Source organism: Chrysochloris asiatica, unplaced genomic scaffold (assembly GCF_000296735.1).
Source record: "Chrysochloris asiatica unplaced genomic scaffold, ChrAsi1.0 scaffold00035, whole genome shotgun sequence".
Taxonomy (NCBI): Eukaryota; Metazoa; Chordata; class Mammalia; order Afrosoricida; family Chrysochloridae; genus Chrysochloris; species Chrysochloris asiatica.
In genome coordinates, this window is record NW_006408553.1 from 5,550,427 (window position 1) to 5,567,832 (window position 17,406).

At 40.2% G+C, this 17,406-nt stretch overlaps 1 protein-coding gene across 1 annotated transcript in view; it reads right to left on the bottom strand.

Annotated features, from left to right (window-relative positions):
* Window positions 1–1,351: 1,351 nt before the first annotated feature.
* The window catches only part of HGSNAT (heparan-alpha-glucosaminide N-acetyltransferase), a 50,097-nt gene continuing 34,042 nt past the window's right edge, over window positions 1,352–17,406 (bottom strand). Inside the window, exons 10-18 of the mRNA XM_006859983.1 lie at window positions 14,801–14,961; window positions 12,948–13,063; window positions 10,170–10,291; window positions 8,765–8,891; window positions 6,724–6,810; window positions 4,502–4,579; window positions 3,664–3,734; window positions 3,462–3,574; window positions 1,352–1,533 (exon numbers count right to left, since the gene is read on the bottom strand). Coding sequence (XP_006860045.1) covers window positions 1,352–1,533; window positions 3,462–3,574; window positions 3,664–3,734; window positions 4,502–4,579; window positions 6,724–6,810; window positions 8,765–8,891; window positions 10,170–10,291; window positions 12,948–13,063; window positions 14,801–14,961 — 1,057 coding nt within the window. The remainder of the gene's footprint in view (window positions 1,534–3,461; window positions 3,575–3,663; window positions 3,735–4,501; window positions 4,580–6,723; window positions 6,811–8,764; window positions 8,892–10,169; window positions 10,292–12,947; window positions 13,064–14,800; window positions 14,962–17,406) is intronic.

Sequence of the window (17,406 nt, forward strand, 5' to 3'; positions counted from 1 at the left end):
ACTTTTCTCTTTGTGTGTTTTCCTACTTTCATCCCCAAGAAACTATCCAGTTTTGTGATCATGAGCAGGAAAGGTACCTCCACTGTGGAGGGTCATTTTGAAAAGATTTACTTAAGAGTTTGTTTTGTTCGCTGTAACTTTATATTCTCATTTAATCTGAACAAGCTTACTATAATGCAATTATTTTTCTAAGGACTTCAGAAAAGCCACTAATGTATTCTACTTCACAGTGCTTAAGAGCTGAAAGAGACCTGGGAAGTCATCTCCATTTTCTATACTTCACAGACGAGGAAACTGAAGCTCTGGCAGGATAAGGGAGGTGCTCAACATCTTACACAAGGACATCAAAGCTGGAGCCACAAGCAAGAGCTATGTCCTTTCCTCTGCCCCACAGCTACATCCATGGATACCTAGCTACCCTTTAGATGGGCATGAAGGTAGACAGATGATAGATAGATAGATAGATAGATAGATAGATAGATAGATAGATAGACAGACAGATAGACAGACATAGTAGTTACGTGCCGTGGAATCAGTTCCAACTCATAGCGACCCTGTACAGGGTTTCAGAGGCGTAAATCTTTATGGGAGTTGAAAGCCTCAACTTTCTCCTGCAGAACAGCTGGTAGTTTCAAACTGCTGACCCTGAAGTTAGCAGCCCGATTCATAACCACTATGCTACCAGAGCTCCTTAGACAGGTAGGCAAGTAGACAAATTCTGAACAATAGTGATTGGAAGTAGCAGCTGTATTTTAACTTTTTTTCAGTGGGGAAGAGGCAATAATGGCTTCTGAAGGCATATTTTTGGACCCATCAATTTCTTGCAGATCTGAAAAGGAAATTACTCTGGCTTTCTTGAAACATCAAGCTGTACTCAAATGAAAAATAGTAGACTCTATGTCTACACATCATATTCAATAAGTTTTATAGTCAGCCACAACAGAAATGACTGTACTCTTTGCTGGCATGTGCACATATGAAAAGGCAGTTTGCAAGAAAACAAGATCAGTAAGATCTGGACCTTAGATTATTTTATCCATCATAGAAGCAAGATGTCCAAGGTACTTCCCTTTTGGAAAGTTAAATGAGAGCTCCTTGAAATGAATTTCTAAGTTTATCCAATTCTATAGAAGATGGAGAAAAAAGGACAATTATGTTGCAAGTATATAAAACACAAATGTATAGGCAGAGTTTGGATGCGCCACGTCATAGTAAATTAACTTAAGTATATCAACATCTTTCCCTATAACATGGAAATACACATAATTTTGATTTTAGCATTAATGATTCCCTTTAATAAAGTCTCAGTGCGTCCCTGGGTCCTCTAAGATCTGCCAGTTAGTGGGAACAATCAGATCTTCAGAAAGACCTTCTTTTTATAGAGAATGTAGGCAATGAACACCCAGAGTGCAGTGGCGACAATGTTCTGAATTAGATGCTCTTTGTGTGACTGGTTATCCGCCAGCTTCCACTGAAAGGGGAAGTAGTTCTTAAACACTTCATGGCCAACATACACCAGAATAGAATTCATTCCTGATGGAGAGAGAAAGAAGAGAATTGTTTTCCTGAGTCATATCTACTTACCTATCCTTTAAAAAAAAAAAAAGGGGCGGGGTTTAAAAATGTACACAAGGGGCTTCAAAATGTTCAAGGAAAATTTCTATTATCTTTTCATTCCATTTTTCTGTGAACTTTTTGAAGCCCCCTCATATAATAGTTGCTATTTCCATATCGTCCATCTGTGCAATTCAGCGACATTAATTACATTTATCATGTGATCCAACTATCACCAGCCATCACCACAACTGGACTCCACATTTTCCATCACTTTGAATGGGAACTCAGTGGTCCCTAAGCAATGGTACCCCTTTTCCCTCTCCCTCCCATCCCTGGTAACCACGTATGGCTTTGGTTTCTATACACTTGCCTATTCTAGATATTTCATATAAGGGGGATCATACAATATTTGTTCTTTTGTGACTGACTTATTTCAGTCACTTTAATGTTTTTAAGGTTCATTCATGTAGTAGCAAGTATCAGAATTTCATTTTTTATGGCTGAGTAATATCTATATACAGACCACATTTTGCTTATACATTCATCTCTTGATGGACATTTAGGCTGTTTCCACCATTGTGAATAGTGCTACAATGGTGTACAAGTATCACTTTGAGTCTATGCTTTCAAGTCTGGTAGGTCTATAACCAGGAATAGAACTCCTGGATCATAAGGCAGTTCACCTGTTTTCTACAGTGGTTGCAGTATTTTGTGTGCCCTCCAGCAATTCAGAGGGTTCTAATTTATTTACACCATTACTAATACTCAATGTTTTCCATTGGCTTATTTTATCATAGCCATTCTAGTGAAGATAAAGTAATACCTATCTCATTGTGATTTTGATTTGCATTTCCCTAATTACTAATGAATATTTAATCCTTGAAATCTATGTCAGTGAAAATATATAAAGCATGCACATACCATTATTTTGCTATTACCAAAAAATAAGTGGTGCCTGTCTCAAATACTGGACCACAAGGTTGTTTTGAGCCACAATTTCGGCAGTTCAAACTTACTAGCCACTCCTTGGAAACCCTAATCAGGGTTGCTTGAGTTGGAACTGACTTGTCAGCACTTTAACACCAACATCTTAGATATTAGTAAAGTTTATTTAAAAACTATTAGAAAATATTCATTTTATAACAATGCAGTTCTTAAATAATAAATCTCAAAGGAAAGCTAAAATCGTTAACTTGTATTTTCCAGACAAAAACGAGACTTAAAGTATGTTACTATTGTGTAGAATCAAAGGGCTGAAATGAATCACTGAAATAAATGATGTCGTCTACCCCTCAGTCTTCAAGTAGAACTGAATCTAAGCCATTTCATTCATTTCTTGACATCATCTCTGATACTCCTTATGATGAATAATCTTTAAGGAAATGCATCACATGAAGACTATGGTGGTAGTGGTGATGTGCTGTGGAGTTGGTTCCGACTCATAATGACCCTGCACAGGGTTTCCAAGGCTGTAAATCTTACGGGAGCAGAAAGCCTCATCTTTCTCCCCTGGAACCACTGGTAGTTTCGAACTGCTGACCTTGAGGTTAGTAGCCTGACTAGTAACTGCTATGCTACCAGAGCTCGTTACATGAAGACTGTATGATCCATGAATTGTTTTTGACAGCCCACAATGTGGTATTGTCTGAACTAACCGTGAGACAACTGGAGCTCATAAATTGTACAATGACCCCACAACCTAAATCGGTAAACATGGAGTGGCCTTCTTTTCAACAAATCTAGTGATGTCCTATGTGCCAGGACAGGTTGGCCCCTTCTGCATCCACCCTTGGCCTGCCCTTCAAAGCAAGCCACCAGGAAGGTGGCTTGAGGGCCCAGAACTGAATGTGGCCAGTTACAGTGGGTGACCATTGTTGACTTTCTTTGGGGTAGGGATGACTTACCTGGGTAAAAGAAAGGTGTTCCCGTCCATAGGCCCCTCACATCCACAATGGGATACAGGATAAGCAGGATGAAGAAGGCAAAAGAGCTCAGTGTGGTGACATAGGAAAGGGACCTGAGAAGAGGAATGAGGAATCTCAGTGCCCCTGAGGAACGTAGCCAACTCACCAATCAAAGTGAAAATGATACTTTCTCTATACCCACCAGAGGTTTTTGTTTACTGGAATAAAGCCTTCATTTTCAGAAGCTTTTGTCAAAGCAACAGAAGTTAGTCCCTATAATATGAAGGAAAGATGTAAAAGATTTATATATTGTCCCAAAATAGCAACTGAGTTTCAAGACCAAAAAATATTCGTTATTTAAGTTGTTTAGGGAGGGCTGAAAAGTGTACCCAATATATATATCACTTTATTTACCTGGAATAACATTTTTAACTTATATAATTAAAAATTATTCTCAAAAAAAAATTTTTTTTTTACATTCCTGTGAAGTGAAAACAATTAATTAATTGATAAACTACAGTGACTTCTGAGGAGGAAAATCATTTCCTGGTGAGAGCTAAAATCAACTGTCAGCATTTCAAACACTTTTATCATATGTAAATCTGGAACTCAATGTTAGAACGCCTGTTGCTATGTGTTTACTCTTTCTACTGGAGTCCTGGTGTGGCGCTGTAAATTAATGCAAGGTTGGCGGTTCAAACTCACCAGCCATTCCTCAGAAATTCTATACAGGGTCACTATGAGTTGGAACCAACTCAATGGCACTTAACAACAACTCTTTCTAGAATGGCTCCTCAGGCAGAATCCATACCTCAACTCCATCTTCACAGATCCCTATTTTGGGGCAAACACAGTCTTATTTTCCTACGAAAATTAATCTGAGCATTTAGGTGTAAAGACTTGCTCCTCTCTGTCATTCAATGTTACTTGTTAAGATGTGATGAACTGCTGCTATACTAGTGTTGTTATACATTGTTATTTCCTCTTTAACAGATATATGTAAAGAAAAGGAACTTTTAAGAGAAACGTTGTTTACTTACTAGAATACAACACCAGACAGTGAATCTAATCAGGATGTCTTTGGTCTGATCCTTATAATATAATAGTATTTTTCCTGCCTGGAAAAGAAACAGTATGACCAAAAGAACTGCCTAAAATATATTCTTATTTAATATTCATCCACTGTCTTACTCAACAATCATTCATTTGCCATCATGCTGCTAGATACTGGGATTATCAAGGTGAGTGGAATATTATCCCTGCCCATGACTAGTGCAGACTGAGAATGGAGACTTGAAGCTATGGGACCATAGAAAGGAAGGACCATCTCAGGGAGTGAGGGAGACATCACAGAGGAGAGGCACTGAATCAAGGCTATGAACACGGGTAGCAGGTCTTAGTGGACAAAACAGGGAAGAGCATTCCAGGCAGCATGCACAGAACATGTTTTTTTTAAAAAGAGTCAAAAGTACAGCATTTATGAGACATACAGATAACACAGAAAGGCAAGAAGATAGGCTAGAGGGTAGAGAAGGGCATGAGAGTGGGTGGGCCGGTAAGCACTGGAAGCCTCACTGAGAAGCATGCCTTTGTTGCAATGTGATAACTGCTGATGGGGAGAACCAGTGATAGGAAGAACCAAGGAAGGCTACCACGGGAAAGTGACAAGGGCCAGCTCAGATGGCCCAATCTACATTTTAAAAACAGTAAAATCTGGACTTGGCACAAAAATCCCTTCAAAATGAATGAATCACTGAAATATCAAAAGTTAAAAGTAATAGTAATTTATATTAGGAGCTAAATTTCATGAATGTTTTCTATGTGCTATTTCTTAGAGCTTTAAATGAATTAACAAATTTAGTCCTCACAGCAACTTTATGAAATAGGTGCTATTGAAGCACAGAGGGATTAAGGGACATGCCCAAGGTTACCCAGCTGGTAATCTGCAGAGGTGAGACTCAAACCCAGACAGGCTGATTCCAAGTCTGCACGCTCAACAGCTATGCTACAGTGCTCCACAGGCACCGATTCAGCTTGACAGCATCTATAGGGATTAAATGAAAATATGTAAAATAGGTTAAGCACCATAAAGTGCTTTAGGGGTAAAGACAGCATGTCTATACATAAAATTATTTCATCCTAAATGTATATGCTTCAGACTTGCACTATCCAATATGGTGGCCATTAGCCTGTCTGTCACTTGAGACTACTTAAATTCATGAAAATGACATTATTCTTCTATAGAAGATCAAAAGGAAGAAAATGCACAACAGAATTTCAAGTTCTCAAAGAGCCACTGAGATTGGCTGAAACTATCTCCCTGAGATAATCTATAAACCTTAAACCAAAAATATCCCTTGAAGTCTTCTTCAAGTCAATGGACAGTTTAGCTTAACTAGAAAATAATGTCTACCTTGAGCATCATTGTGCTCCATAAGGGATCAGATTGACAACACAAAAGATTAGATAGGAAATATATGGGGCAGTGAGGTTATGCTAATAGGGTGGAACAATTCAGAAAACGAGGGTGAGAATGGTTATATAACTTGAAGAATGGATTCAATGTCACTGAATCATAGAAAATGTATATTCTGTTATATACCTTCTCAACAACAAAATGAACAACTGAGTTCCTCAGTTGTACCAACCATACTCCCAGTACTCAAGGGTCACATGTGGCTAGTGACTACCCGATTAGAAAGCACAGATAAATATGTTCAGACCCACGGAAAGTTTTATTGGACAGTGCTTTGTATGTGTTTTTTTTTTCTTCTACCAGTCAGCAACTCGCAGCCAATAGTTTCAAACACTTAAAAGGAGAACTTTAAGCCGAAAAACCAGACTGTACAAACTTAAAACAAAATTGTAGGTGAGATGAATCAAGAATAACCAAAGTCCGTATTTACTCTGGCATCACTTGAAGCAGTGGAAAAGTACATGGAGGAAATGTGACAAGGGACAGTGAGTTCCTTATATACCAAAACACACACACACACACCAGCAGAAAAGTCTTTAATCCAGAGATTGCTATGCTTCCATCACTAATGTAAGTCATGCAAATAAGTAAGTCATATCAATTTTCTTAAAATATTTTTGAGTAACATCTAGTTTTGCACAGTCTGAAGACTATAAACTGTGCACTGATTAGACCTATACCATAGAAGAGGTTATGCCTGCTTGTTTTGTTTCAAAAAAAATCATTTTTTAGATTGGTGATGACAACATCACAAACTTTTCAGAAAAGAATGAAGTGAACAGAGACCTGAACTCCTAAAGCCGCTATCACGATGGAGTTGATGGTTCCTAGGATTCCTTCCGGATCATAGGCCACCCCACTGTGGTACAGCACCTGATAAAGACAATGAGAAGGCAACCTGACGAACACAAACAGCTCACCTTCCGCTGGGGACTGACTGACACTGAAAACCATTAGGAATGCATTTTAGTATTCATGTTCTGTGTTTTTGCTACAGAAATTCATTACCATCTTGGGGCACAGGAAGGGGTAGGCCATTGGCAGAATAGTTCTGATCAAGACAGTGTAGTCTGTGATACTTCAAAAGGGAATGCAGAGACCCAGGGGAGCCAGCTCCAGTCATTCAGAAACCAGTGCTGGACCCTGTCCAGTGATACAATGTGTTCCTACCCACTTTAATACAAAATACATAATGCCTTTGTGATTCATCTTCCAATTTATTGTTCTTAGCCAACCCTGTTATTACATCAGCAGCGTCTCCTATCTTCTTTTACAGCAAATTATAACATTTTAAAATACATTTGGCTGAGTTGATGCTAATGGTGGTGGAATAATTTCAAAAAGGAGAGTGATAATGGCTGCCCAATATGAAGAATGTCATCAATGTCACTGAAGTATGCATCCAGATATCACTGAATTGGCCCATGTTTTGGTATGTGTATTTTCACTATAATATATATATTTTTAAATAAATAAAATGTATTTGTATTTTTTAAAATATAAAATTAATATCATTATAAAATTTGGAAATACACAATGTAGCAGATGCTGTAGTGCACCAGCCACACAATGTCCCACTTTTAGGACAAAAGCATTCATTTCCTCGGCCACTAGGATTAACATTCAGAAGTCTCAGTCAAGTCTATGCTCTGGATTTGTTCTTGACTGAAGAGAGCTACCACATCCGAGGTCATATCCCTTCACAGTCCACCAGGAATATAAAGGGCTGATCCCTCACCCCAACTAGAATGACTCTGAAGGTCTACCCTGGCTCCAGAAGGGCCGACGGGATTAGCAGAATCCTTTGTGGTGACCTCTCCCCCTGCCCAGTCCTGCTTCCTTCATTCCCCAGCAGCCGTCGAAAGGGCTCCTCAGTAAACTGCCTACATATGAATCTCTGCCAGTGTCTGCTGCCCAAGAAATGTGGCCCTAGGAATACAGAAAAGCAATCCACTACACACTTCATAGAACACATTTTCACTTTAAAATGCAAAGTAATTTTACTTACTGCTACTTATTGAGCAGTAGGGTCACTAAAGTTAGCCAACTTTGAAAATAAAAACGAGTTCTCATCACATTCCATTAGGCAGTCCCTTGCAGTGGTTAAGCGTTTGTCTGCTAACCTAAAGGTCACCTTTTCGAGCATATCCAGTCACTGTACAGAGTAAGATGTGGCAGCTGGCTTCTGTAAAGATTTCAGCTGTAAGGCTGTCCAATAAGCACTGGGCTGCAAACCACAAGTTCAGTGGTTCAAACCCACCAGTCACTCCTAAGAAATCCTATATAGGGCCACTATGAGTCAGGATTGACTTGACGGTCCTTAACAACAACAGAAACCCTATGGGACAATTCTACTCTCTCCCTATAGATCTGCTATGAATCAGAATCAACTTGACAGCAATAGGTATGGTTGGGTTTGGGTGGTGCAAATGGTCAAGCACAAACTATTAACTGAAAGGTTGGCCACTTGAATCCACTCAGAAGGACTGCTCTGCAGGAGGAAGACTAGGCTCTCTGCTCTCACAAGAATTTAAAAGCCTGGGTAACCCTATACAGGGTTGCTATGTGTCAGAACTGACTCCACAGAACTTAATAGCAACAGCAGAAGCACCTCAGGGGAAAGGCCTGTAACCTGCTTCTAAAGGTTAGTCTGGAAAACCACATGGAGCACAGTTTTACTCTACACACATGGGGTCTCCATAGCAAGGGATTTTGGGGGCTTATATTTATTAAATGGATACAGTTTAAGGTTAGCCAGGTTTTTAAATTTTCCTTCCTTTCAGAAATCCCAGGGTTCAACACCCAAGTAGAAGCCAGTCTCACTCACAGCAGAAGACGGATGTTGGTAAAGGTGGTTGTCTCCCAGAAGCACGCGGTCAATGTAGCCAGCAGCTCCTCCGGTGCAATTGGGATACTTGCCCCAGTCTCCAATGCCGCCAGGGCCCAGATAACCACTAGGAGAGTAAAAAATAGACTTTCACTTGGTAAGACTCTAGAAAGGATCAAAGTATTATATACTGGTTCTTTATGCATCCCAGCAAAAAGCCTCAAACATGTGCAGACCTAATAATCTCTGGCTCTACACACCCTCAACAATGCTCTATGAGCTGACTGCTCCCCAATAGCCCAATTTGTATTCCAAAGGACCCTTGAATAAACACACCTCATGGAGACATTTCTCTTGACGCACAGCAAACTCCTCTCCTAATATAAAGTATGCTTCAGAGGAGAAACCAAAGGAAAGACAATCCCTCTGACAGAGGAACGTGAAAGCTCTAAGCTCAGAAACTCTAATGTGGCAGAAGACGACATACACACAGGGATTACCTGTCCAGAGATGGCATGCACTAGAACTGTGACAGAGATTGGAAAGAGGTGAACAGATTTCAGAGACACAAGGCCTCAGAACCAACACTACTAACCACTGAGTCCTGGTGTGGTGCTGCGGGCTAATGTGCTGGACTGCAAGATCAGTTTGAACCTCAAAGTTAGTGGTTCAAGCTCACTAGCTGCTACTTGGAAACCCGATAGAGGATCACTATGGGACGGAACCAACTTGATGGCACTTAACAACAACAACCACTACCCATGGATTGGATGTGAAGGTTAGGCAAAGAAGGACTAGCAAAGAGAACAGTCAGGTTTCTGAAGTGGACTCATAGATGAGGTCACTCATGGAGGCAACAGAAATCAACAACCAGCAACAAACAGTCAATAAACATTCATTTCCCTTCCTCGTCTCTTCTTACCACATTAGGTTCTGAGACTGCCAATGATTCAACAGTGGGTAGCACTGTGGCCCACCTATGTTGATTAGCTGGTGTAATCGGTTAAATGGTGCCCACCCTTTAAAACACATGTTCAAGTCCTAACCATGGCACTTGTGAATGTGATTTTATTTGGAAATAGGGAATTTGCAGATATAGCTATGTTAACATAGGTGAGTGGGGTGAGCCCTATTTCAGTCTGACTGGCGTCCTTACAAAAAGCAACAGACAGATACGGAGGGAAGATGGCCACGTGAAGATGGCAACAGAAACTGGAGTTTATTGCCACAAGCCAAAGAATACCTGGGGCTCTAGAACTGGGAGAGTCAAGACAGAATCATCTCTAGGGTCTTCCCTGAACTTGGATCTGTAATCTCAAGAACTGAGAAACAAGAAATTTGTATTGTTTTAAGTCATCCTGCCCAACAACACCAAGAAAGAGGCTCCCGAGAAGGATTCACGTACGTAGGGCATCCAGGAACTGGTAATAAGAATGTCAAGGTCAGCCAAATGGTTTCTAGCATCAGAATGAAGAGCCACTGGGGCCAACTGGATACGATGTCCCGAAGAAAAGAACAGCTTCTCTCCTAAGCGAGGAAACAGACATGAACTAAATGCAAACAGAATGGGAACAATACACAGTGTAGGTATCTGGGAAATTGCCTGGAATGCTTTCCTTAGGCCTTACAGTAATAATTAAGAAAAGATACACATATATATGTATGATGCTGGGTTTTATATACATACAAATGAGCTTCAAAAAGGTCACAGGAAAAATGGAATTAAAAGGTAAGGGAATTTTTCCATGAAATTATTGAAGCCCCACTTTATGTATTATGTTGTCTAGAGGCTTCCTCTCTATGAAATATCACAATTAAAACATTGGTAATAAAGAATTCAGTGGACAATTCCACTCCTAGATAGACTGTTGTTGCTAAGTGCCATTGTATCAGTTCTGACTCATAGCAACCCTGTGTAGGGTTTCCAAGGAGCAGCTAGTAGGTTTGAACTGCTGACTTTGTGGTTCACAGTCCATTGCTGATCCTATAGCACCACACCAGGAGTCCAGGTATATAATAACCAAGAGAAATGAAAACTTATCAGCTCACAAAATCTTGTACATAAATGTTCATAGTAGCATCACTAATAACAGGAAACGAGATATGAACAACTCAACTATCCATCAACTCATGAATAGATAAATAACATGCGGTACATGGAGTATTCTCATCAATAAAAAGTAATAAAGTCCCGATACATGCTACAACATGGATGAACCTTGAAAACATTATTCTCAGCGAAACGAGCCAGACAGAAAATGCCACACGATGTATTATCTCATTGATATAAAATGTCTAGGTCAGGCAAATATATGCAAAGTAGATGAATGATTATCAGGGGCTGGAGGTAGAAAGGGGTGCAGTGCAATGGGGAATGCCTGCTAATGGGTATGGGGTTACTTTTTGGGGTTATGAAAATGTTCTGGAATTAGAAAGTAGTGGTGGTTGCACAATTCTGTGAAATATTAAGTACTACTGAGCTAAATACTTTCAAACATGTGAGTTACATCTCAATTTTGTTGTTGTTAAGTGCCGTCGAGTCGGGTCCGACCCATAGCGACCCTGTACAGGGTTTCCGAGGGTGTAAATCTTTATGGGAGTAGAAAGCCTCATCTTTCTCCCACGGAGCAGCTGGTAGTTTCGAACCGCTGACCTTAAGGTTCGCAGCCCAAGTCGTAACCACTATGCTACCAGAGCTCCTTAAGACTTACATAAATACATATTTAAGTTTCTTCATTAAAAAATTCATTAAATTTAATCTTTGGAGTTTTCATTGAAGCGTGGCAGCTATTCTTGGTATTCCATAGTGGTTACAAGTTGTGCTGCTAACCTCAAGGTCAGCAGTTCAAAACTACCAGCTGTTCCACAGGAGAAAGATGAGGCTTTCTACTCCCAAAAAGATTTACAGCCTCGGAAACCCTGTATAGGATCGCTATGAGTTGGAACCAACTCCACGGCACACCACCACCTCACTCCTCCCAAGCCCTTCATCCAATCACCACGCCTTGGATGAGTCTCCATAGAACCCTTAGGTCCCATGGAAGGACTGACACCTACTACTGTCATATTCATGGTCAGCCAAGCTCCATGTGAACTTGTCTATCTGTAGTCTCCATTTCACCTGAAGGAAAATCTGCAGCCAGAGGATATGAATACACTGACAAGGAGAGACAAAGGAGGTAAAGTAGGAATGATTTAAAAGTACTCCAAAATAATACAAAGTAAGCAATCCTTATAGGAAGAACCAAGAGAACTGGAGAGTCCTGGTGTGGCGCTGTGGGTTAATGTGCCAGACTGCAAAGCCATTTGAACTGCAAGGTCGGCAGTTCAAGCTCACCAGTCATTCCTTGTAAACCCTAAATAGGGTCGCTAAGGGTCGGAACTGACTTGATGGCACTTAACAACAACAACATGATAAATGTGCTTGTTTTATATATATATACACACACACTGATGGTGGTGGTTGTGTGCCGTGGAGTTAGTTCCGACTCGATAGTGACCCTGTACAGGGTTTCCAAGGCTGTAAATCTTTACAGGAGCAGAAAGCCTCATCTTTCTCCTGTAGAACAGCTGGTAGTTTTGAACTGCTGACCTTGCCCACTACACTACAAGAGCTCCTTTACATATACTGAAGAAAACTAGAAAACAAAGCTTTATCAATTTATTATGTAGGACATCAAATGGAATAATTTAAATATTTCCAATTGATTTTCTGGGAGAAAAGAGTGTCTGTCCTGTGGATAAACTCAGTTCTGATATTTATAGTGAAACAGGAAGTAATCACAAAAGAGGCTAGACGTTCACATACTATTATAAGGAAGAAATAAGAACCAACAATGTCATCCTCCCATACTCCACTTGGGCACTTTTCTCAAAGGTGAATTCTTACAGCATTTGTATTGATACTGAAATGCTTTGTGAGTTGTTAGTTTTTTACATATATTGTTACCATAAGGAAATTGAAAAAAAAAAAAGTCAATAATGCCTCAAGAGACTGAGTTAAAACTAGAGGATGGTGATGCTACGAGTGTAGATTCTTTTAATTGCTTATTAAACCTTTAAGAACATTTAATAAGCAATTGAAAGAATCTATACCTGTAACTAATAAAGTCCTAAAAACTATACAGTAAATTCCAAAGTAATGTTTTTTTCCCTCTTGTTTTTTCAAAGCAGGGTTTCTCACCAAGGCACAATTTTCAGGCACAGGTTTAGCAAAGACGAGCTCTAACGCAGCAACCACAAAGTAAGTGACTCCCAGCCGCTGCAGCACACCAGGAATCCGCAATTTATCCCAAGACACTGCAGAAAACACCAATGAGGTTAAGTGTTAGCCAACATTCCTCGCCTCATCCCATGGCAACATTATTTTTTTTTCCTAAGTGGGGAAACCTAGCTGTATTATACCTAGGCAATTTTTTTTTAAGCCTTCAGAGACAAAAATATAAGGTCAGGAGACATGGTTCAAACCCAAGTTTCAACAGCAAGCCAATCTCACTCATTAAGATGGCCAGAGACACAGCTGAAAGTCATGATGGGAAGCCGGCCAGCTGGGAGACTAAACTCAGAATAAAAATGTTTTATGTGGGTGTGAGGATAAAGCAAAGACAACCTGTGGTCCTGAAGTTCATCTCCTGACTCTGTCCCCGTAGGAACCTAGATTCAACTCTCATGTCCAACAGGAGACTGCAGACCTACAACAGGCCACCAACCACTTTTCTGTGTTCAAGAGGCTACATAATTGTATCACTAGCAAAAGTAACCCCACAAGGAGCTATTGCTACAGGGAGCAATGCCCCCCTTCTTGGAGATCCACCAAAGCAAGTTTTATGTGACAACCTCCCTTAGAGTACAGCCAGGAAGTGACTGCTACCTCCTCCCAAAGCCTACATTCTTGCAGTAATAGTCATCACTGCCTGTGTGACTTATACCTAAAGACATCCAGCTAGCATGTCGCATACATGGAGAACGTTCTTAAGAATCCACTATTATAGGAAACATTTCATTCTTAAAAAATAAATAAATAAAATTCTTTTCTTCCTGTTATTGGTAATTCTGAACGTTAGATTCCCTCCCCCCCCCCCCCCCCCAAGGGGTCAAAACGTACCTAAGTATATGACTGCAAATGGAAAAATAGGCGACAGAAATCAGGTATGGGCAGTTATTTTCATTTTCATTTGTGTGCATTTTAAATATAAATGCAAGGACATAAAGCATTAATGAAAGTCAAAATGTTTCCGTGAAGTGTCAGCAGTTCAACTTTATAGCAATTATAAATAAACCTGTTAAAATTTTCTGGAAAATGCCAGCACTGAGATTTTTTTAAAAAACTAATAAATTTCTTTTTGACACCAACTAACTGGTGTTTGTAGCATTTTTATGATACGGTAGATTCCATTCACTCACTATACTTTTCTAACTGAGTTGTCCTACATGTTTTTAATGTTGCCTGTCTTCTGTGCTGTTCCTGTAAGTTTGCTATTAAACTGAAAAAACACACCTCTTCAGGACAGTGATCAGCACCTTCCCCAATTCTGACAATGGTACCAAGTACAGACTGCACATCCTTCCCTCAGCTGTCCTGCCTCACTTGACACCACTGAAGATGACAAAGCTAGGCAGCTCACATTCACGTGTGGACAAACATGGAATCTGGAACTACCTCACAATATGGAAAGTTACTGAAATCAAGGTGGCATGAAGGCAGGGTCTGAGAACCAGCTGAGCTGACCTGGTCCTTGCTCTGCCCCTCACTACACTTACATGACCCAAAGAAAGCACTTGAATCTCCCTTGGCCTCAGATACCTCCTCTGAAAAGAGAGGAGCTTGGGTATTTTTGGAGGCTTCTCCCAGGTCTAAAAATCCCAGGAAGATAGTAATAATGTCCAAAGTTAGCAAGCACTATATATACTTTTCTATTAATTATTCTTCTTGCAGGTGTTCGAGATGGAAGAATTATATTTCTTTCAAATTATAACATGCAGTTTCCATATGTCTGTCTGAATATATAGCAATAGAGAGAGGGGGAAAAAACTTACGTGGGCCAAGGCAATAATTGGGATTCACAATGACAATTCCTATGCTGATCAACAGGAAACTCCTCCACACAATTTTCCACAACAATTTGAATCTTGAACATCCCCGCTGCAGTATGGAAGTCATTGATAGAAAAATGGAAGACCCCATAATAAATACAAACCTTAAAAAAAAAAATAAAGCTATGAACTGGTGGCCTTTTTCAACATTTGAACCTATATATTATTATTTTACAATACATGATGTTTTCAAGTAGCCAATTATTGAAATAACATCAGTGTAATAGTGAAGAGAAAGATTAGAACATAACTCTGTTGGGCTGTGAGATTTTTTTTTGACAGTTTGGCTGTGAGATTTTTTTTTGACAGTTTATCTGCAAGTCTTTCTTAGGATGAAACTTCTTTAGTATTGCGTAGACTTCCACAAACTACTCTATCATTTTGTTATTAAGAAGAACAATGACGAGGAGTCTACAATTAAAAACACATGGCTGGGAGGGAGAGTGTATTAATGGCCTGGGGACAGGCTAGCGAGGTATACCCTTTGGCTATGTGATGATGCATGCAGGGAATTGTTATCATTGCAATGAAACGAAATAAGGTAGGATGAATGTAAAGCTAATGTTCTCCCATGTAAACTATCCCACAATTCACAATAAAAACTTTAAAAAAACCCCAAAACACATGGCATTCACTAGCACTCCCTTCCCTTTCAAAGTCCTTGAGAAACAAACAAAACATTTCAATAATGTCTACATTTACTCCAGCTCCTGAAAGAAAATTGAAAGCCTTATTTTTCCTTCTCTTTGTCTGAGCCACACGTCTCTTTTCTGTCTTACTGAGGGCTTCATTCTTCTTGGATCAACTATCAACATTCATGGAAGCAGCAGTCAAGAAATCAAATGATGTATTGCATTAGGCAAATCTGCTGCACAAGACCTTTTTAAAGTGTTGAAGAGCAAAGATATCAGCTTGAAGACTAAGGTGCACCTGACCCAAGCCATGGTATTTTCAATAACCTCATATGCATGCAAAAGCTGGACAGTGAATAAGGAAGACCGTAGAATAATTGATGCTTTTGAGTTATGGTGTTGGAGGAGAATACTGAAAGTGCCATGGGCTGCCAAAAGAACCAAAAGATCCATTTTGGAAGAAGTACAGCCAGAGTGCTCCTTGGAGGCCAAGATGGCCAAACTTCATCTCTCATACGTTGGACATATTGTCAGGAGGGACCAGTCACTGGAGAAGGATATCATGTTTGGTAAGGTGGAGCGTCAGAGAAAAAGAGGAAGACCTCCAGTGAGATGAATTGAAAATATGGCAGCATCAATGGGCTCAAGCGTGGCAACAGTAGTGAGGTTGCCCCAGGTTGGCCTAGGATCGGGCAGTGTTTCGTTCTGCTGTGCATAGGGTCGCTATGAGTTGGTACCGACTCGATGGCACCTAACAACAACAACCACCATAAACTACCTCTTTAAGATTTCATCAGACTACTCATTGAGGAGCGCTGGTGGAGTAGATTGGTTGTCTCTGCTGCAAACTGAAAGGTCGGCAGTTCAAACCTATCCACAAGGTCCACAGGAGACTGCCTTTGTGATCTGCTTCTATAAAGATTACAACCAAGAAAAACCTGTTGTCATAGTTAAGCGCCATCGCATTGGTTCTGACCCCTAGTGAAGCTGTAAATGGTTTCATATACCTGTGAATTTGAACTACTGACCATGTGGGTTCAAACGGACCTTGCGGTCCAGTTCTTATCCTTTATCCTACAGCGCCACACCACGACTCCACAGGAAAACCCTAGGGGGCAGTTGTACTCTGTCATATGGGTAACTACGAGTTGAAATCGACTTGATGGCACCTAACAATGACAACAATGGTTCGCATTTGGCTAAGGGTAACAGAAATGATGAATTTACTCTTGGTATTCCTTGGCTTTCCCTACTCCTGGGGTCAGCTTCATCAGACAACAGCCACTTTCTCTGTCAGGAACCTCACAGAGAATATATGTAAATAATTACCAGATTTCCAGGAACTCATACTCTGAGTTCATATAAACAATGAGACTAAGGACATAAAACAATGGTGGTAATCTTTCCTAATGATGGGGATGCAGAATCACAGCAAAAATTAAAATCTCATTGAAGAATTCCTTAAGAATAGCTGGCCATGATCATCAGGTTACAGGCAGACTCCTGGGGTACAGGCAGTCCCCACGTTACATCCGAACTCTTACTTGCCCTTTGTTGTTGTTGTTAAGTACCGTTAAGCTGGCTTTGAGGAGCAATTGGTGGGTTTGAACCGTTCACTGACCTTGCAGTTAGCAATCCAGTGCTTATCCTACAGCACCATATCAGAACCCTTTAATAATGTGAAATTACCCTCAGTTTGAACCTACTAAACCAACCCCTACTAACAACAAAGTCTTCATCACAATCACTTTCACCTGAGGCACTTGCAGCTTTAAATCATTTAAAAAGTTTTAAGTCTTTTCTTGCACTAATCCCAAAACCCACTGCCATCAAGTCGAATCTGACTCATAACGAGCCTCTGTAGGGTTTCCGAGGCTGTAAATCTTTATAGCAACAGAAAGCCTCATCTTTCTCCCA